The 21,926-nt window shown below is 40.5% G+C and overlaps 1 protein-coding gene across 1 annotated transcript in view; it reads right to left on the reverse strand.

Moving 5' to 3' along the window:
• The window catches only part of COL24A1 (collagen type XXIV alpha 1 chain), a 169,448-nt gene that overhangs the window by 65,029 nt on the left and 82,493 nt on the right, over nt 1-21,926 (reverse strand). The window contains exons 23-25 of the mRNA XM_083743163.1: nt 19,616-19,669; nt 17,891-17,935; nt 920-973 (exon numbers count right to left, since the gene is read on the reverse strand). Coding sequence (XP_083599289.1) covers nt 920-973; nt 17,891-17,935; nt 19,616-19,669 — 153 coding nt within the window. The remainder of the gene's footprint in view (nt 1-919; nt 974-17,890; nt 17,936-19,615; nt 19,670-21,926) is intronic.

Genomic DNA, 21,926 nt, shown 5'->3' on the forward strand with positions numbered 1-21,926 from the left:
GAATAATGGAGAATTCTTCAGAACATTAAAGGGCTGTTAGTAATAAGGACATTTGGAAATATAACTTAACCCTACTGTGTATTCTAAAATTAGATAAGGCTATTAATCTCCCAGACGTTCCGAATGCTCTTGAATAAAACTTCTTGCTTTGCCAGTCTTTTATTTCCATGCAGTTCTCTTCTGCCCCAACCTTATAATGTATACAACATTAAAGTCTCACATTGAGTATGACTGTTCTACAGGAAAGAATTTATGAAAATTGAGATGATGTACGTACTCTTGTAATCAAAGAAAAAACTTTAATAAAATATAATAATAATAATAATGACTTTACAATTCAACAGACACCATAGGCAAACACCACTAATATGTGTGCATGTCCGAAAGGTGTCTAGTTTGTAACTTAGGACCAAACTTGACAAGACAGCAAAGATCAAGGGTGTAGATTTCCATTTTTCAATTGTTAGCAGAAAGCAGCTGCTGTAGCCTTTTAATCTCAACTGGGGTCACACGGGCATTGGACAATGCCCTCCAAAACCCGCCCTCCCTCCTACACATTTCTGATGAAAGTCAACTCTCAAAGGTGCTATTTGCCCCATTAAGGAAAACTTTCAAATAAATGTAAGCTTCCCCTAACAAGAAAATTAACTGCTTCAGGGGAAGGAGGGTTCTTTATAATTGGGGAAATGGCACAAGGGGAAGTCCTATCCTCCATACTGGAAGGAGGCAGCAGCTGATTTTAGAGAAAAAGATAAAGAGGTGGGAGGTCCAAGCACAGGTCTTCATCATCTTGTCAAGTTTGGCAAGATTAACCAAGATCAAAACCCTCACATGCAGCTTTTGCAATTTTACTGTATTTGGAACATTACGTGTGCCAGAGTGATTATTACATTATCAGTACTAGCATCTCATTATACACCTTCTCGCCGGGTCCTCCGGATGATCCAGTTTCACCAGGTAAGCCGATGGGACCCTACAGGGAAAACAAAAGTAGAGGGGTTTCTAATTTCGTATCTTCATATTTGAGCATCAACTCATGCTAATGGTGTTACCGGAATCATAAATGTAAGTGCTTTTCCCTACACTCAAAGATACAGAGTTTGGTCCACTGGGGTTTAGTGGGAGCTAATTATTATTTCCTCATGTCTTCTAGTGATTTCATTCGTATACATTTCAACTTTGAGATTAATATTGGAAGAGCATGAATCCTAATGGCACAGCTGTTTTAATATCACTTTAATCCTTGCCCCAGTCAAGCTACCATAAATTCATCACAAGTGTGTCACTGGAATGACGCTACAATGAATGGGTCCAATCTTTATTTTAAACGAGCTCATGGAACTCATTAGTGTTCCCTGTGGGGGGTGGGGGGAGCTTAGCCCAAATTAATTTTGTTGAACTGTCACTCATTATCTGAATTTCTGGCCTAGGAGTGGGGAACTTAGGGCTGCCAACACTATATTAATATAACTAATAACTCCAATCAGTCTGGACAATTATTCAGCTTGGAAGGGAAGACTGTCTTCTACTTTAAACTGTGCTTTCTTATTATTGTATTATTGTTTATTTTGTTGGAAGGTGCCTCAAGACTTTGGAAGGGGAGAATACCAATGTCTCAAACCATAAAAAATATGAGTGAGAGACTCTCAAGATTACAAAAAGCTTATTTGCATGGTGCCTTTAAGGCAATCCTTATGAACCACAAGCAACTATTTATAAGCCTCACCCAAGACTAATTTGGCTAACGAAAGCACAGAGCTTTCTGCCTGCCCCATAAACTGTTTGCATGCTATATTTCTACAGAGGAAGTTTAGCAACTGCCAAATAAGTATTCTGGAGGTCATAATTCTGGCTATCTTCAGAGCAGAAGGAAAGGACAAGAGCAAAAAAGAGTGCAAGTTCTGAAGCTTCTTGCTTAGGTACTGGGAGTCTCATCCAAGAATAAAGGGTAGTTGCAATACAGATGTGTTTCTGTGTATAAATGGCTCTCAGCTGCAAGATTTTCCTCCCTGGGAAAATACCTTCGAGACTTCAAACAATAGCAGTACACAAACTTTAGGAGACTCAAGATGCTGTAATTGTAAAGCAAGTATTATTGGAAACACCCAGTCTTTCTAAGAGCTTCTAAAATTGGTGTTAGATGAAACAGCGTTAAGAGCCCGGGATCACAAATACCGCTAACAGAAGCTGACAATCTTCAAAAGATTAAAACAAGGTATTAGAAATGCAATGTAGCAGACTGATATGCAGGGCTTTTTTTCAGCCAGAACTCACTGGAACTCAGATGGGCACCATTGCCGTGATAAGAGAAAAGGGGAGGCATTCATGGTGAGTTCCGGCATCTCTTTTTCTGGAAAAATAGCACTGCTATTTAATTTTTAAAAACTCATAACTTGGCTATTCGCTCTGTATATTGGAAAATAGGAACAAATCAATTTCACCTCATATCAAATTAGCTTTATTGATTCATCAGTATCAAACTATTGAAGCACTGGCCATCAAACTATGAATCCCCAGGTAATAAGAAGAATTAAAAAGACCAGTTCAAACAGCTATATGGGGTGAGGCTTCAATGATACAGACCTAACAATATGGGCCTTCATTTTAGGACTGATTTGTAGCATAGACCATCCTTCAACGAGTATCTATCATGGCAGCGCAGAATCTGGCAATGGAATATGTGACTTCTGGGTTTTCGTCCTGTAGTAATAGGGAGATGTTGTGTTGTTCTGAACGCCCTGGGAATTTATATAGGATGGGCTGGATAAACCTGGCTCTAATGTCTATATAAGACTGGCAATGAAGAAGGGCATGCTCCATTGTTTCCTGCTGCCCAGATCCACATGGGCAATTTCTCTCCTTGTATGGTATCTTCCTATAACGGCCTTCCTGAATTGCTGAAGGGAGGGCCTGACAACGGGCCAAGGTGAAAGCCCTTCACTGTTTTGGTATTTGAGATTAGCTATGTATGGCATTTGGGAAGTCAAGTATCTTCTAGTTTCACTAATTAGAAATTTTGGGGACTCAAAGACCATGCTTGGGTGATCTCAGAATCATGGAAAACACATAGCTTTGTTGGCAGTGGCACTGATTTTTATTATCAGGGTGCCAATATATTGGGATATATATTTATCGGGAGCGGGTGGCACTGTGGTCTAAACCACTGAGCCTCTGGGGCTTGCAGATTGGAAGGTTGGTGGTTCAAGTCAGCACGACGGGGTGAGCTCCGTTACTCTGTCCCAGCTTCTGCCAACCTAGCAGTTCGAAAGCACGCCAGCGCAAGTAGATAAATAGGCACTGCTGTAGCGGGAAGGCAAAGAGCATTTCCATGCGCTCTGGCTTCCACTGTGCCAGAAGTGATTTATTCATGCTGGCCACATGACCTGGAAAGCTGTCTGTGGACAAATGCCGGCTCCCTCGGCCTGAAGCGAGATGAGCACCGCACCCCATAGTCACCTTTGATTGGACTTAACCATCCAGGGGTCCTTTACCTTTCACCTTTACCTATATTGGGATAATTAGTCTATCTGAATATTATTTTTATTCCTTGTAGATTATTGAAAATATGACCAGTATATACCTGCCCTCAAAGGCTCATGGATGGGTGGGGAAGGGGGTAATGCTCACAGTCAGGGTGTGAATGTGGTGAACGAGTCAACTGCCTGCTTATCATCAATGGTACATAATGGACACTTATCTCTTCCTCCAGGTGGGCAGTTGTTGCAGACCCTCAAGCTCAGTCGCCATCCCCAGACAGTGAGAAAGGAATGCACATGGCCAGGCGGCCACAGGGGGAATTCTCATTGGCCGCCTGGGTAGCTAGCGTTGAGTTCCCACCAGCTGCTGCATTTCAAATTGGCCAGTGAATGGCCTCTTCTGGCGGGTGGTGTGTGTGTGCCTTTGCAGGCTGAAAAGGCATTGGTTGCACACATGTCCTGGCAACCACCATCCTGCCTCAGCACATTTAATGCCCATTTAATAGACATCACAAAACCAATTGGGGTATATTTTCACATCCATCTTAACATGCGCAGCAAGCCTAATCTTTTTATTCATCATCTGGACTTCTAAAAAGTGCTACTCTCAGATGTTTTCCTGAGAACATTTTAATTAGAGGGTGAGGTGTTTTTTTTCTTCCACAGTGGAGAAGTTGGAGATTGGTACTGCATTATGCACTCTATATTTATAAAGGCTAAAAGCCAAGTTGTTTTCCTCTGCTTGAAAAAATATTCCCAAGGCCCATGAGTGCCAAAGACTGACTGGCATGGTCCAGCCCCCAGGGCAAGTGACAAGCTATAAATTAAACTGGGGGGGGGGATTAAAAAGTTCAGGATGAAATGTATCCAGAAAAAGTCTAATTAAAAGGCAGTTGACAAAATACCCTAATGAAACCCCATCCAGGACAAGCAGAGATTCAGATCAGGTAGGTTTGAAGCTAGAAATTAGGCTTTTTAATAGAATCAAGACTGGAGCACAGACAGATCAGAGAGCCAGGAACAAAGCTGAGAAATAACAAGCACAAAAAGGCAAAACTGTAGGGTTTGAACACAAAAATATACAAGCCAGCATCTGAGTCAGAAACAATGGGCTACCTTAAGATAAAAGGGATCATTTCAGCACTCCCAAAGGCTATCACAATGTAAGCACAGGGTGGAAACCAGAAGCTACTGGATGCTGGTAAAGTCACTGTCTCCTGAAACAACTGATTTTCTGTGCAATATCATACTAAAGAAAATGCCACACCATCAATACACTAAACAGCATACAGTGGTACCTCGGATTAAGAACTTAATTCATTCTGGAGGTCCATTCTTAACCTGAAACTGTTCTTAACCTGAGGTACCACTTTAGCTAATGGGGCCTCCCGCTGCCGCCGCGCCGCTGGAGCACGATTTCTGTTTTCATCCTGAAGCAAAGTTCTTAACCTGAAGTACTATTTCTGGGTTAGCAGAGTCTGTAACCTGAAGTGTATGTAACCTGAGGTACCACTGTACATGCAAACGAAAACGAAGGACAATCTCAAACTGAAGTGGAATGCGCTTTTAAAACAACTACAGAAAATATTGTGCTGTGGTTTCTGTTTGTCTCTCTCTAACGGCAAAGATGACTTTTTAGAAGCCTCCTTGACACATGCGTTCTTCTGGAAAATTAATCAGAGGGTAGATCCCACATCTAACACATGCTTAAGGCAGGCAAAGCTTCTGCCAGGGCATCTGCTATGTGTTAAAAAGTTGGACTACAGTAAAATAATTGGAAACATGATGTGCTTAGTTGGGGGGGGCACTTGAGCATGTAATAGCAACGATAATAATCCTTCAGTAGACCCTTTTAGAAAGAAGATTATAACTAGGTAGCTCCATGAATTCCCTGCACAAGCAGTTACTTATCGCATATATTTATAAACACTTTACTTCTTCCTGTACCTCCAACCAGTTTTCTGATGGGATGCTCAAAACAATTACTTCATCTACATTTATCTTATCATTTCCCCACTACTGATATGCACACTTATCATTTGAGAAAGCTGAAATTTGTGCCTCATTTGAGAAAGCTGAAATTTTCACATGCGGTTGCTTCCAACAGATTAGCAATGGAAGAAAATGCCTACAGGCACAAAATACCTCAAATTCAGGGAGTTTAAGGGGTGGAGCACTAAGAATAGGAAGAGTTCGGAACTAGCAGATGGACAGTGTTGCCTCTTTGGTGGAAAGCCATACTGGTAGTTAGCTATTTCATCCCCAAATTAATAAAGCCTGTGTTTCCGTTGCATCATCTTGCTATGCTAATGTTGCATCCAAACAAGTCTTAGTGTTGCTGAGGCATTACTTTTCTGTAACTAGCTGGAAGTGGAATTAAACAAGTGAGTCCATACAGCCAGAGAGAGAACCACCATGTTACCCCAAAATGCCCTTCCCTGTGGCCAACATTTGTCTATAATGCTTATTTACAATCACAGCTTGTTGGGCAAAGGTCCTTCACAAAGTCAATTAATACTTTCCTGATTCAGCTTTTTCCTTCCTTATTTATGTTTATTACAGCTGGGGATTACTAATCATCAGCCTGCTAATGGCACCATTGTTGGTTTCTGCTCCTGCAAGGGTGAGGAGCTTTAATTACTGGTTTTCTTTCCATTTTTATGTCAATGTTTCACTATATATAAAAGAAAAAAATATATATGAGAAGGTAAACCCTTCCATTACCCCGCAGCATGAATAGAAAGCAATGCTGGGGCTATCAGGGCTAAACAGCCCTGTTTAGAGAAGTTTTTAAGGATTGATGTTTTTATAATGTTTTTAGATATGCTGTAAGCCGCTCAGAGTGGCTGGGGAAACCCAGCCAGATGAGTGGGATATAAATAACGAAATTATTATATATCAAGTAAAGCTATTAATCACTAATCCCCCAACTAAGATGTATCGCTATTCTCCTTGTTGTAAAGGCGGCATACAATTATGGCGAAACATTATCAACAGAAAACAATTAAATGGATGGCATCTGCAAGTAAGAAACTTTAATTAAACACACAGGGGCCACCAAAAGCCTTGATAGTACTTTGCCTGTCCACACTGGACAGTGTTTGATTGCCAAAATGTGGGGAGGGGTGGGGATCATCACACATCAGGCCTGGAGGGGGGAAGACAACACACGAAACACCAGACTGCAACAATTTGACAATACATGGATCCTCTGCAAAAAATTAAGTGAACAGATGGTAATTCCAGAGAAAATGACTAGCATGGAATTAAGGACATATGTAACAGAACCCTGATAACTTTCTTTTCTTTTCTTTTTTGGTAAAAGAAAAAGAAACACAGATTTCCTTGAGGCAGCAGAGTTATAAAAGTATTTCAGACAGCTTGTTCTGTATACTGAAGCACAAGACGTAATTTCCCTATAAAAGGAGATCTATCAAATTTGAAGAATTGCAACACACAACTATTCTGGAGAGACTAGTGCATTTCATCATTCCAGATGGAATCAATGAATCAGGAAGAACGGTTCGTTTATAGGAACTTTAATTTGTTGTTGTTGTTGAAATGATGTTTCACAAGTGATTTGTAGTATGTACCGTGATTTTCCTATATGGATAAAAACTCACAGTAGTACAGTACAGTACTATTTGGATATAATCTGAGTCTCCTTATCTTGTCCAGCCTATTGTTTTCAAAAGGAGAGCTGAAGTCTTTTGTAATCGCTACCTATGAAACTACTAGTAAGGCCTGCAGTATATCTTTCCTCCTATTCAGAGTTTTAGTCACCCATTCTCTCCAAGAAGGGCATTCCAATCATCCCATACTGTTGCCCCATTCCATTTTTCCTTTTCCAACACCCCATGGTACATTTCATGGCTACTGGTCATGCTCAGTCCTCATTGGCCTGCTTTAAATTTAAATACACAAGAATGAACATGCATGTGAGTGCCCACCCCAACAAACCCCATTAAGGTAGCAGTCATATACAGAATTTCTAGAGAGTAAGCAAACTACAGGTCGTACTTCTGTGTAAAGTAGCTATTTGCCACAAGCATTTCATCTGAAGATAGTAGAGTTTTCCAGACCTAACAAAACCAGGATGGAACATGGTTCATTTGGCACTGAGTTATAACCAAACCCAATACTCAATTCACAGAGTAAGAGCTGCTTCACTCCATCAGACTAGCAAGCCGGAATTTTTGTGTGTGGTCTTTGGGTTGATGCCTCACCTTCATACTTCAAACTCAATTTCCTGCCACTTAGCTGAAGTACTAAGAATGTTGTGGCAGGAGCACCAGGATCCACAGAAACTCACTCACGTTGGGAATATGATTATAAAGGTGTGTTTTCCTTCTAAAAGTTCCCAAAGAATTGAGTCTGGTTGATGTTTGTGTTAACATTTCTGACTTGTGAAATCTTAACCGGGTAGCAAATCAAAGGTTCGTGAGTCAGGGTAAAAACCTGTGTCATTAACCCACCGCTGGGTTAAGTACATTTTGCAAGATGAACCACATGGCGTCCACATTTCAAATGTGCATTTGAAATAATATAGGATTAGCCAAGGATTCTCAAGCAGGGATTCTCATTTCTTTCCAGAGCCAACCTAAGCAAATGAAAAGATGGTTCAAGTCTCCCCAAACGCAAACAACTAGGATTTTTTGGGGGGGGGGAGAGTGGGGGTTCCTGGTTTATTTTGTTCTTGTTTGGTAGTAGCAATAGTTGAGAGCTGGGAGGAGGAAGGAAAATAGAACTTCTATGTCTCCTTTTCTGCTGTTGCTGCCACAATCCCTGGAAAGAGCTACAGGAAGGGAAAAGAAGGAAAGGGTCCTTTGGGGGCTGGCAGGGAGAAGCAAGGGGTTTGTGGAAGCAATGCACCCATCTCTAATCCAGGCATTGCTCTGATCCAAATAAGGCTGTGAGTTGCTCAGGAGAGTTCATAAAAGCTTGCCTCTCCCGCAAGGAAGTGTTTTAGGAGCCCTGAAAAGCACTCCAAGTGAGGAGTGGCTGAATTTCTGGAACAACCATAGGAATTAACACATGGCACTTAATACATAGAAATTATATAGCTCTCTAGGCTTAATTCCCTCAGTGTCATTTCCTCCAGTTTCTCCCGCCACCTTCAGTATTGAAAAAAATCATCACAGACTACCACTTATTTTTCAGACACGGATCAAAGTGCTGATTTTTACCTATAAATCTTAAATGGTCTGGGCTGAGGGCACCTGAAGGATTGCCTATTCTCACCCAAACTTGCCCAGTTCTTTGTTGGTGTTCTGAGGTGAGGTGATGGTGAAGCCAAGGCCTACTTAGTTGTTCCAAGTCTGAGAAACACCTTTCTCTTGTCCGCGTCATTAGCACGCTCTTTGATGGCATTTAAAGGTCAGCTAAAAATGCAGTTGCTTTTCCAGCCATTTAATGAGATTAAAAAAATAAAAAAAAGTCTTCTGTTTTAAATTGGATTTGCTCCTGCTGCTTTAATTGTAAATTTAATTTGTTGAGGCCTGTTTCTGATGTAATGTCGTTTGGACAGAACACTGAAATATGACAAATGGACAGGATCAAGCTTTAGGTCAAGCAATTACCCCATTTCTCTGGCAGACGTCACCAGCATTTGCTTCTGGGTTTAACCTGTTTCTTTAAACAAACCAAGATACACTGTGGTCTGTGATCCTGGCTGGTTCGAATAAACTGTAGTTTAAACTAACCACAGATCCCGGTTCAGACATAACAAACTGTGGTTAGTTTAAACCAGGAAACAGGTGCTTCCTGTCTCCTCCTCCAGATGATGCAAATAGACAGGTATGTGCTCAACCACAAGGCCGCACATTTGAACTGCCCCTATGTGTTTTGTTGCAATTCTTTTTTCCTGTTGTGAGTTACCTTGGAAGGCATGGCTCAGAGACTTATGACCCTTGTGATGCTATAAACTCACAGCTCTTGCAACACAGATGTTAATTTTGAAAACTGGCTGAGATAGTTACATCTTGTGCTAATGAAACATTAGCAGTCCAGTTCTTCTGCGATCATATTGCAGTTTTATTGCCTTGTCTTCTGTTTTTTGGCTCCTTATCTCCAAACCTGAGGCATTTCTACAAAGTTTGAAGAATTTGTTCTACTCAGCATCTTCAAGTCCTCAATCATTTAAAGCAATTTCAATTTTCCTTTTAATTTTGGGCATAGGCAATTATGATTTCCTCTTTTAGATAAATTAGGTATCCTCAAGGCCTAAAACAAGTTTAGCAACGAGGCAGTTAAGTGCAAAGCTTCCAAGCAGGCAGGTCTATACAAAAAAGATTGGCTATGCTTTTTCTTAAATGTGAGCCTGCAATAGCTCAACCAGGCATATCATTTCTAGCAGAACTCCCATACATTGTTTTAGTTACCCTCTTTGTGTTTGTTGCTAGAACAGAATACATATACTTGTAATGAATACCTGTCTACCAACAGACATATGTATTTAAATACAGTTTTGCATTGGTGGTATCCCATGCTATAGCATCGGACCACATGCTTTGAATGCAAAAGATCCCAGGGTTGATCCTGGGTTTTATCTCCAGTTTAAATAACTCACTGGGTTAGCAAGAGCCACTGCTTCAGGCTTGAAAGAGCAAATCAGAAAAGGCAGTACTGGGCTGCAGAGATCAATAGGAAGCTTCATATGCTCACATGACATTCTTATTTGCCCTTCTGATAACAGCTCAACATTCTGGCACTGTTTATGGTCCTTTGGTCTGCTGCTGACATTTTCTATCTTGGTCTGACTGTCTACAGACTGAATTTTATATTGGGCTTCTCTGCGAGGAACCCACATCCATATAAATCAAATATTCAGAGGGTGTTTCCTCCGCCCCTTGGCAATGAGTTATGTTTCCAAGTAATAATGGCAGCCAAGAAACATAACGCTTTTGTAGGTCACAAAAGTTTTCATGTGTGAAAGAATGTCATCTTTCAATCATCTTTTTCAAATGTCTAAAGCCATTCATGCAGTGGATTATGTTCAGCAATGGACAAGACAGGTTACATGCGTCTGTGCGTAATACAATGTGGTTTCAAAGTTCTGCCAACTAGTAATTTAAAAATCTGAAACTCAACTGTGCATGCCAGCACAGTTGAGACTTTTCTCCCTCTAATCCAGGGGCAATTTTCTCAGTAGCTGAAGCCAATGTTTTTCTTGGCATCGCTTTCCAAAAAAACACACAAAAAAAACCCCCAACCCAAAAAACACTTTGTCTCATCAGCATTGTAAATCTGCTCTGGCTGAACTCCTTTAGTTCTCATTAAATTAATCAAATGCTGTCTAAAGGGATCTGCTGATTCTGTAAGAGGTGGCTAATCTTACCAGCCAGGGAAAGCTGCAGAATTCCACTTCAGGTTTTAAATTCTATTCTTTCAAAGTCATGGATCTAATAAGGATCTTAAACAAATTAGCTTCCCCTTATATAAAAAAGCCTGTTGCATTCCAAGGCTCACAACAACAATGAAGGGAGGGGGGAACCAAGATACTGGCTTGCTTGGAAGTGTCTGCAGACTCATTGTAAGCAATAACTGTGGCAAAAACAACTTACATGGGTAGCCTTCAAACAGGAAAGAACTATGGCCAGCTGTGCCTGTTAAAATCCCATTTTAGCAAGGCATTCCCATTATTCCTGTGGAATTTTCCGCAACTTTTCTCTGCTGCTTCAAAAGTGTCATGATTTTCAGCACATCAGATACCCATTTTATAAAGCTGCCTTGATGCTCTTTCACTCTGGAAAAACCAGAGAGAGGTAACTGTGCACACATTTAATGCTATTCCCTTAGGAATAATAATAATAATAATAATAATAATAATAATAATAATTATAATAGTTATTTATACCCCGCCCATCTGGCTGGGTTTCCCCAGTAAAGGTAAAGGTACCCCTGCCCGTACGGGCCAGTCTTGACAGACTCTGGGGTTGTGCTCCCATCTCACTCAAGAGGCCAGGGGCCAGCGCTGTCCGGAGACACTTCCGGGTCACGTGGCCAGCGTGACATCGCAGCTCTGGCGAGCCAGAGCCGCACACGGAAACACCGTTTACCTTCCCGCTGGTAAGCGGTCCCTATTTATCTACTTGCACCCGGAGGTGCTTTCGAACTGCTAGGTTGGCAGGCGCTGGGACTGAGCAGCGGGAGCGCACCCCGCCGCAGGGATTCGAACCGCCGACCTTTCGATCGGCAAGTCCTAGGCGCTGAGGCTTTAACCCACAGCGCCACCTGCGTCCCGGTTTCCCCAGTAACCAACGTCTATTTTGTATGTGCTAATTTTATTTCCTTGTTGGCTATTGTTCTCTCTCTTGTTGAGTTTTAAGATGTTCAATTTGGTTAGCTTATTTCCATTGTTTCTGTGTGGATTTTCTGTATTCACTGACATTATGATTACTTCTAATTGTTCTTAATGTGTGTATTTTTTATGTTCATTATTGTTCATTTGCTGTGTTGTAAGCCACCACTGTGGAAATGTGGAGTATAAACTGATGTTTGCCAAGGGCACATGGAGATCCTGCATAACAAAGAACTGTACAAGTAACAGGAAAACCCCCCCAGACATTAGAGCTATCAATCTAATCATTCTCCCTACCTGTAATGAGGACATTGTTGGACAGCTTTAGAGCATATTGTCTAAATTGCTTCAGGAATTTCTATTACCATATATGTGTGTTTCTACACATCCCTGCTAAAACTTCTAAACAAGTTCAGGGAGATGAATATAGCTTGTTAAAAAAGTGTCATCAACAATGGACCATCTAGAACTCAGATATAATTTAACAGGCAAAATTGTTATCAGATTTAAACTGATCTATGACTGTAATAAACTGACTGAGATTGTTACCAAGTTTTTATTACTTTTGTGAGTACAGTGGTACCTCGGTTTAAGAACTTAATACGTTCCGGAGGTCCATTCTTACCCTGAAACTGTTCTTAACCTGAGGTACCACTTTAGCTAATGGGGCCTCCTGCTGCTGCTGCCCCGTGATTTCTGTTCTCAGCCTGAAGCAAAGTTCTTAACCCAAGATACTATTTCTGGGTTAGCGGAGTCTTTAACCTGAAACGTCTGTAACCCAAGGTACCACTGTATTGCTCATACTCATAAATCCAAATAAGGAGCATTAAATACATTTATCTTCTATTCAAATGTATAACTATTCCTGTATACCTGAAGGAGTGTCTCCACCCCATCGTCCAACCCAGACTCTGAGGTCTAGCATCGAGGGCCTTCCGGTGGTTCTCTCACTGCGAGAAGTGAAGTTACAGGGAACCAGGCAGAGGGCCTTCTTGGTAGTGGCGCCTGCCCTGTAGAACACCCTCCCATCAGATGTTAAAGAAATAAACAATTACAGTGGTACCTCGGGTTAAGTACTTCATTCGTTCCAGAGGTCCGTACTTAACCTGAAACTGTTCTTAACCTGAAGCACCACTTTAGCTGCCACGCCGCCGAAGCCCGATTTATGTTCTTATCCTTAAGCAAAGTTCTTAACCTGAAGCACTATGTCTGGGTTAGCAAAGTGTGTAACCTGTAGCGTATGTAACCTGAAGCGTATGTAACCTGAGGTACCACTGTATATGACATTTAGAAGACATCTGAAGGCAGCCCTGTTTAGGGAAGTTTTTAACGACTGATGTTTTAATGTATTTTTAACCTTCTGTTGGAAGCTGCCCAGAGTGGCTGGGGAAACCCAGCCAGGTGGGCGGGATAGAAATATAATAATAATAATAATAATAATAATAATAATAATAATAATAATAATAAAATTAAAAAAAATTCCTGTACAAGTACCACCAGCAGTATTTTCTGCATAAAGAGGAGGGCAGTTTGGAACTCCAACATGAATGTAGGATAAAAATGTTCAAACTGTGGGAAAATTATGACCTAATAATCTCCAATCAATGGGACTATAGATACCATCCACATTCATGCATGCATCACTTATAAAAGCCAAGAAAGGATTTCAAAATCCAAATATACTATTTCAGTCTACCCTTGGTCTGGAAGCTGCACCTGGTACAGAATTTGGCCAGGAGGGCTATAAACAGAATGAGGAGGCTCAGTTGTTCAGGTCCATGGATTCGTCAAGTTTATGCACTTATGATAATACTGAACCAAAGCCAAAAAGTTCTTTCCATTACTATTCTATGTTATCATCTACCTCAAAAAATATTCCTTAAATTCAGTAATTGCAACATTTGGTCCAAATTTACAATTAAGTGCTATGTACACAATTCACCATAGTCCACTACTCCTACTTTTAAAACAAAAAAAATTCCTTCCAGTAGCACCTTAAAGACCAACTAAGTCAGTTCTTGGTATGAGCTTTCGTGTGCATGCACACTTCTTCAGTATCTGTTTTGACTATGGCAGACCAACACGGCTACCTATCTGTAACTACTCCTACTTTTGTTTTTTTTAAAGCATTTTTCTTTTTGGGCTACTGCACCATATAGGCCAAATGTGCTGTTTATTTATTTGATCATTTCTAATGAAGTAAAGTTGCAAGATGAGTTTTTACAATAAATATACGTCTGGTTATATATTTGATTGTGTAAATACAGCTTTGCTTCATGAAAAGAAATCAAACAAACAATACATTTGACATACATTGTATACAATATCGTTAATATTTTTAGAGGGAATTAAGGCCGCTTCTGTACATAATACTTATTTGCAAGTAGGGACAAAGGTTACACAAATATATCTGTGGTTTGGAAGCAAATAACCAGGGATTCTATTTTAAAGTGAGTTATCCCTCTCTCTTTGTATTTCATCCTACGGACCACTGTTCCAATATTCTGTATTAGTGTCTATGTGTTCCTAAGGGGATGACTATTATTTTGTCTCTAGTAGGAGAGCACAAACATTTAAGACTCAACTAAACAATTCAAAAGTAGAGACATCAACTTGCCAACAAAAGTCCATATAGTAAAAGCTATGGTTTTCCCAGTAGTGATGCATGGAAGTAAAAGCTGGACCATAAAGAAGGCTGATCGCCGAAGAATTGATGCTTTTGAATTATGGTGATGGAGGAGACTCTTGAGAGTCCCATGGATTGCAAGAAGATCAAACCTATCCATTCTTAAGGAAATCAGCCCTGAGTGCTCACTGGAAGGACAGATCCCGAAGCTGAGGCTCCAATACTTTGGCCACCTCTTCTCTTGAGGTGAGAAGAGAAGACTCCCTGGAAAAGACCCTGATGTTGGGAAAGATGGAGGGCACAAGGAGAAGGGGATGACAGAGGATGAGATGGTTGGATAGTGTTCTCAAAGCTACCAGCATGAGATTGACCAAACTGCGGGAGGCAGTGGAAGATAGAAGTGCCTGGCGTGCTCTGGTCCATGGGGTCACAAAGAGTCGAACACGACTAAACTACAACAAACAATTCATTTAGTTATACTTTCACATTCAATTCTGTTGAAAAATTCTCAAATTTTAGCAAGATTAATCTTGTCATCAGCCCCTGGGAAATAGCTGTCAATCAGTTCATGCACATGAATCATATGCCTCAGCTGTCCTGATTCCCTTTTTTATTGTGAGAGCATGGCAGCCATTTTGGGCACCGTGCTCTCGCACAATTTCTGGCCACAATCTCTCCCTCCCCCACACACTTTTTCAGGGCTGTGATCTCACATGGTGCCCCGAAACAAATGCATTTGGCCACTGTGCCCCCCCAAGTGTTTTTGGAGGGCCACAATCTCGCATGGGTCATGTGACTCACATGGGAGTGCAGCCCTGGAAGACGGGGTCCCAGATTGTCCCTGAGTCATATATGGAATCACAGTTTAAGAACCTTGTGAACAACCACCATAGAATTATTTTTAAAGCTCCAGGAAACTGTAATCACTGACATAGGCTACATAACATAGCTCAAGGAAACACTGAAATGCCACAAACTGAGTGAGATGCAACACAGAGACAGCTGTTTTTTTTAAAAAAAGCTCAGTAGTTCCACTAGGCCAAGAGACAACTTTGGGATTACCTATACAAAATATCCGTAAAATTTAATTACAGTGGATTCAATAAACAGGCTCAGACCAGATGCTAAACTTTAACCCCGTTTTGCTTTATATTGCAAGGCATACAGTTTCTTACAAAAGAATACCAATGAAGCCATGAAAATTTCTCCCTAATTCTTTCCAGATAGTATGCCACACTGGTATTTTGGATTGGACCTCCCCGTTCATCTTGGTTAATGTCTACCTCAGATTCTTGATTTGTAAAATGAAGGGCAATAATATTTACCTATGTCTTTACAAGAAGCAGGGATGAATGTCTGCCAATATTTTGAAGAATGAAATGATAAAGTGTATGTGTGTGTTTGTGTGTAACCACTATTCCAAAATTTATTTCACTTGTGGTGATATTCTCCAACATCTGTTTCAAAGTATTGCAAGGCATGCCATCTAAAATACTTTTCTCCATATTTTATTAGCTCCAATGCAAAATCTGTGCCCCAGCAGATGAACATGTTTAGTAGTGTCTTGTGTTAATATTTTTAGAGTTTGTAACTAGATCTCCTCTTTATTGCATATGAAATATAGGCATTGCCCTAAAAATTATTTATGGAAAAACATAAGCATCAACGGCAACTTGAAAAAAAATCCAAATTCAGTAAACTTCATTGTGTGCACATGGCCATGCGCTTAAGTTTTTGTGTATATATATATATATATATATATTCCTTTGAGCCACACTTGAAGCTACATTTTCACACTGTTATCAAGAAGCTTGGTTTAGAAACTCTGCGCATGTCTAGTACCCATGTGTTTGATTTTGCTTTTCTCAGAATTATAGCATTAGAGCCCACTATGGTGGACAAAGGAAGAAATAGAGTGAATGTGAGCAAATAATGATATTCATCTTGAGTAGCAAGATGCAATATGATCTAATTATTTCCAAACCCCAATACCAAAGCTAATGCAGAATAGCATCTATAATCAGCATACCCACCCAATCTTAAATTAATCAAGACTTTCTTTCTTTCTTTCTTTCTTTCTTTCTTTCTTTCTTTCTTTTTTTGTGTCCCCAGAGAAATACAAGCTCCTTCCCCTCAGTGGATCAGAGGCACATTACACAGTCAGTACTAATTATTCTGTTTTGTGTTCCTTCCAGAGAATATGCGGCGCAGGGGTGCAAAGATCTGCCCGGTGCCCCCCCCCCCCCGGTTACCCAGTCCCAGGCATGCAGGAGGGCGGAGCCAGCCGGCCGCCTCAGCATCTCACTGGCTTGGTCGCCCCTGAACTAGCGGTGCAGCTGCCCACAGCAGAAGAGCCTCTTGCGGCCCTCCAACCGATGGGCGGGCTCTTCCCCGGACTCAACTCTCAGCCTGGTGTCCCTGAGAGCATGGTGCCCGAGTGCCCCGCACCCCTACTGCCTATGGGTAAGATGGCCCTGGTTCCTTTCAAACTTCAGCCCTTGGCTGAAACAGGAAGAATCTGAAGTAAGAAAGTGTTACGGGGATCTGAGGGCCCTTAGTAGGAGTTGTTGGGAACAAGAAAACTGATATTGTTTATGGACACCATAAAGGTGAACATGTCTACAATGAAGTTAGGTTTGTAGGTCAACTATTGAAAGAAAGTGCTCCTACAGATTCTGTGAAAAGATGTCAAGGAGGTCCTAATACCAACAGTGAGCACCTTTGTACCATTTTATACAAACCAAATTAATGTGATATTGCATGCATCTTTGCATGTAAAATGCAGGTTTTTAAGAACACAAATAGCAGCTCCTGAGAGGGGCTGATAATTACTGAGACTGCAGCAGATTGGGAGCAGGAGTTTAATACTTCTTAAGAAAACAGAAGAAAATTGCTCTTCCTAAGCTGCTATTTGCATTGCAATCAAAGCAACCAATGTAAGTGAATGCTTATCTAATAGGCTATATGCAAACCTATTTGAGATAGTTAATTAGATATTCTATGCTAAAGTCTAGACACAAGTTAATTCCGTTTTTCTTCTTCATTTGGAACCCAGCCTGCTCAAACTTTGGAGCAGCCCAAAGATAAATGAGCATCTCAACAGAAGCAGCTGTGCTGAAGGTTGAATTTATTATTTAGACGACATCTGAAGGCAGCCCTGTATCGGGAAGTTTTTAATGTTTGATGTTTTATTACATTATTATATAGGCTGTAAGCTGCCCAGAGTGGCTGGGGAAATCCAGCCAGATGGGCGGGGTATAAATAATAAATGTATTAATATTAATCTATTTGATAAAGTTTAATTTTTTGCTGAGGGTGGAACAATATACTTGGTGTTGGGATGCCACTGAAAACTGCAGCCACATGCCAAGTTCTTCCCCTGCCCCCAGCACCACTATTTATCATAAGTTGTAAGTTTTCCCATTCCAAATCACTGGCTATCATTACAAAATATACCATATTGTGAATAAAACATAAATTTATCCTTACTGTTTCACCAGTTTTCCCAATAATTCCTTGATCTCCTGTTTCTCCCTGTGAATTTAAAAATTGATTTAGTAATTTAGCACACAATTTCATTTTAACAGAGAGGAAGTTTTCAATCCTTACTTACCTCTAACAGCTTAGTGCATTTCCTCTTCCTAAGGCAGTTTTATCAATGCACAGAATTATTATTATTATTATTTTGCCTTTCCAGTACAGGTTTGCCATGCTAAAATAAATTGGCTATATTTTGCATTTTGTAATAATGTTACTTGGCCAGAGCCCCTTTTTAAAAGCACAATATATTTATTGATTATTTGTCAGATGAGGCTGATTAGCTCAGGAAGAAGTAATGCATACATGTTACTCAAAAACTGATGCAATTGTGCACTTGGCAGGAGGCCTTTTCACTCCGTCTTCCACGGCCCATAGGTGAACGAACACACACTGCGCCACACCAGACGCTACTCACAAACAGGCCTATGTGCACCTTCAATATACCTATTCCAGGTAAAACTGTAAGGTCATTTGTGGGGAAGCTTTCAGAGACATTCAGAGGCTTCAACTGGTGCAAAATGACTAGCCTCCTGAAGGAGTTGGTCATAAGGAGCAGACTGCACCATCGTTCCCAACCTGACTCCCAACTACATTCCAGGTTCAAGCAGAGGTAATTTTGATGACCCATAAACCACTAAAAAACCAAGCGTATTGGGCAGATTTTCCCCTACCTATGTTCCACCATGTCTAGGGACACCTTTTTTTCTTCTTTTTTTTAAAGTACACCATCAATGCACCAGGTCAGATCTACAATGGCATCTCTTGTGGGCATCAATATGTTCTTCTCTTAGACACCTGCCACAGCCGAAGCCTGTATATTTTTGAGAAGTGGTGAAGTTCTTTTTACTCAAAGTGGTCTAGATAGTGGTTTGCTGGTCTGCATAGGGTAGAATAATTGGCAAATGGTTGCCTGCCTTGAAGTCCTGGGTTGGGGACAGCCAAAGCAATACAAGCAATCCCCTGCCTTAAACATTTCATCATATTAACCCTCAACCCAAAGCTTGCTGGGGTGGGCTAGAGTGACACAAAGGGACATCTGTGGGCAGGATTCATGCATTGCCATGGGTGATGACCCTTGGGGTCCCTTCCAACTGAACAATTCTACGATTATATGATTTGTTCCTGCTGACTATGGTCTCTTAATTATGGGTGGCTTCACCATTTGGACTTTCTTGATAAGAGTAGACACTGCTGTGTGTTTTATGGGCAGGGAAGGGGTGGCCAACAAGTGCACAAAGTCCTTCACACTTGGAGCTTATGGCTTGGAGCCACAGAAGGGAAATTTCCTATCATCTTCTCCCTCAGGTGCTCATTACATCCCAAAAAGCCTCTTGGGTGGATCAAGGGGCATACTGAAAATGGTGGTGGAGATAGGAAAGGCTGCTGGAGAAGAGAAGGTCTTCTGCTCATCCTTGGGTATGTTGGGGTGAAGTTGAATCAGAGAGAGTGGGAAGCGAGAGAAAGAATTTTTGGTTGATTTATCCTTGTTCTGAATGCTCATTTTTGTAAGTCGCTTTGAGTTTCAGTTTTTTGAAAAAAGGAACAATAAATAAAAATAAAAATTGATATATTTTTTACTAGCTTTCAGTTTTCATCTGTGAACCTAGTATTAGCTATACAATAAATACTTTATATATATTTACAACAATAAATTCAGAAAAAAGTCAACCCTACCTTCAGGCCTTCTGGTCCCGGTTCACCTGCATAACCTTTTCGACCAGGCTTTCCCTGCATTCAAATAAAAAAACACCTCTGCTTTTGGATGGCTTTGGAATCATGAAATGCACCAGAGTTGCATCATGCCTGACACAAAATACCTGTCCATGCTTCAATAGACTGAGCTGAGTTACACTGACACAGTAAAAGCAATGCTTAGCTAAACTTTGCCACTGTTGATTAGCTAGAATTGAAAATTGAACATATAGAGGCTCTTGTATTTATATGAACAAAAGAAGCTTAAACTAACACAGAATATGCTGTATTACACACAGTAACAACCTGGGCAATTTGATGTGTGCCAGGTTTGGGAACAGAACAAATAATGTGCAGAAGGACCTCAAATATTACTTTTACAAAAAGGTCGTATTAGCAGAGTATTTTAATGGATTAAAAATTAATAAACATAATAAAAACTTGAATTTATTCATTAAAATTATTCCTTAAAAGTATTTTAATGGATTAAAAATTAATAAACATAATAAAAACTTGAATTTATTCATTAAAATTATTCCTTAAAATTCATTGAATTTATTTCTGAAAATCATACTGAATTCTGGGATGTTCTTATAGTGAAAGACAAGAAATGGAATATGGGAAATTTGTTGCCATCAAACGTGCACAGACAAATTTTAAGAGAATGAATTTCCAGCAATTGCACCATTACTATCAACTTATTAGATAACAGAGGAACATGTTTAGCGTCCTCATCAAGCAAGGTTCCAAAAATAATATAAAGGTGTCTTCTTATCAAGCTCTAGAAAAACGTCTAATCAGCAGATGCAAAAAGTGTTATGAGATTCTGGCAAGTTGTATGTGCAGAAGAGATTAAACTGGGGATATATTCCTTTATATTATTGGTGAAAGCATTTGCTTGGGCCTCTTCTTTTTTTTAACTCCACATCTATCCTGGGTCTTCAGAGGAAAAAGCAAACAAGCACTGTATTTTGAATATAAAACTTGTTTAATTAATTAAGTGTATATACATTTCGGTAGAGCATATATTTTCAAAAAATAATAAAAAGCAAATAAATAAAAACAGATGAACCAAGACAGAGTGATATCATTCAGCTTTCATAAACCTTGATGTTTTACATATTGTTTTCCATCTGGTGCCTTGTCAGAGCCAAACCTGAAGTGACACCATTCATGCAGTTAATAACTATGCAATGAGTTGTTTAAAGGTAAATAGAAATTTGATGTGTGTCCGCCTGGACCACAGAGAGGTGAAAAGGAATAAAGCCCTACCCATGTCCGCAGATCTAAACTGGACCTACCAATTGATAAGTTATGTGAACACTGTCCTGTCAACTTTGGCCCTCAGATAAGAGGCAGGAAGGCGAAGAGCAGAAAACATGAACTACTGCTGCTTGCAATAATACCATTCCCATTTCAATGCAACTTTCATTTCCAGATGCAGTACACCTTTGATGACCAGATGGTGGCAACAAACATCAAGTGATGGCTGCTTCCATTATCCCCAACTTCTCTGAGCTTCTCTGAGGGTCAAGCTACATGTCATGCTGGATGTGTTGGGATCAAAACACACAGAGAAGGTACGATTATCCCTTCTTCCCAACTGCAACCTCCTAAAATTGCCTCCCCAAAGTGGTGATGAGTCTTTATCAAAAAGAAGAAAAGGAAGTAACCTTTGATGCCAATAAGAACTTCTCTTCTCTTTCTTCTCTTTTTACTTTTCTTTTCCTCTTCTCTTCTCTAGGCCTCCTGGCGTAATATTGTTTTTAAAGCTTTTCCATGTTTTACTGTTTGCCTATTGTTGAACGGCACCCTCATGAGATGGAAGTATATAAATAAAACAGGGTGTGTAAAGGGGTGGTTTTCAGAAGGATCACAGCTGAGCAGCAAAGGGATAACCCTCCCCTCCCTGCACACTGCAATCCAGTAACAATGGGGGACATGGCTGTAACTAATCTAAGGAAGACAAAGAGACAGCTGCATGTGGTGCAGTAAGTGCATCACACAGTTTGACCCTGAGGCACCTGGCAGGTCACTGATGGAAGCAGAAAACTGGACAACACGGACTACGTTTCCATCCCAGCTTTCATCTGAACTTCTCAGAGCCCTATGAGGCAGGGATGTCAAGAGAGAGTTTCATGCCCAAGACTACCTAGCAAGCATCACAACCAAGTAGGATCTGAAGAAGGGTTTCCTATGCCCTATTGATTCACTTAGCCACAGGGTGACCTCTCTAAAAAGTCAGTGACAGAAATACAAACCCAACTCATGTCCACTAGTCCACAATGGCAAA

This window comes from Podarcis gaigeae (assembly GCF_964106915.1).
Source record: "Podarcis gaigeae genome assembly, chromosome: 6".
NCBI classification, from domain to species: Eukaryota; Metazoa; Chordata; class Lepidosauria; order Squamata; family Lacertidae; genus Podarcis; species Podarcis gaigeae.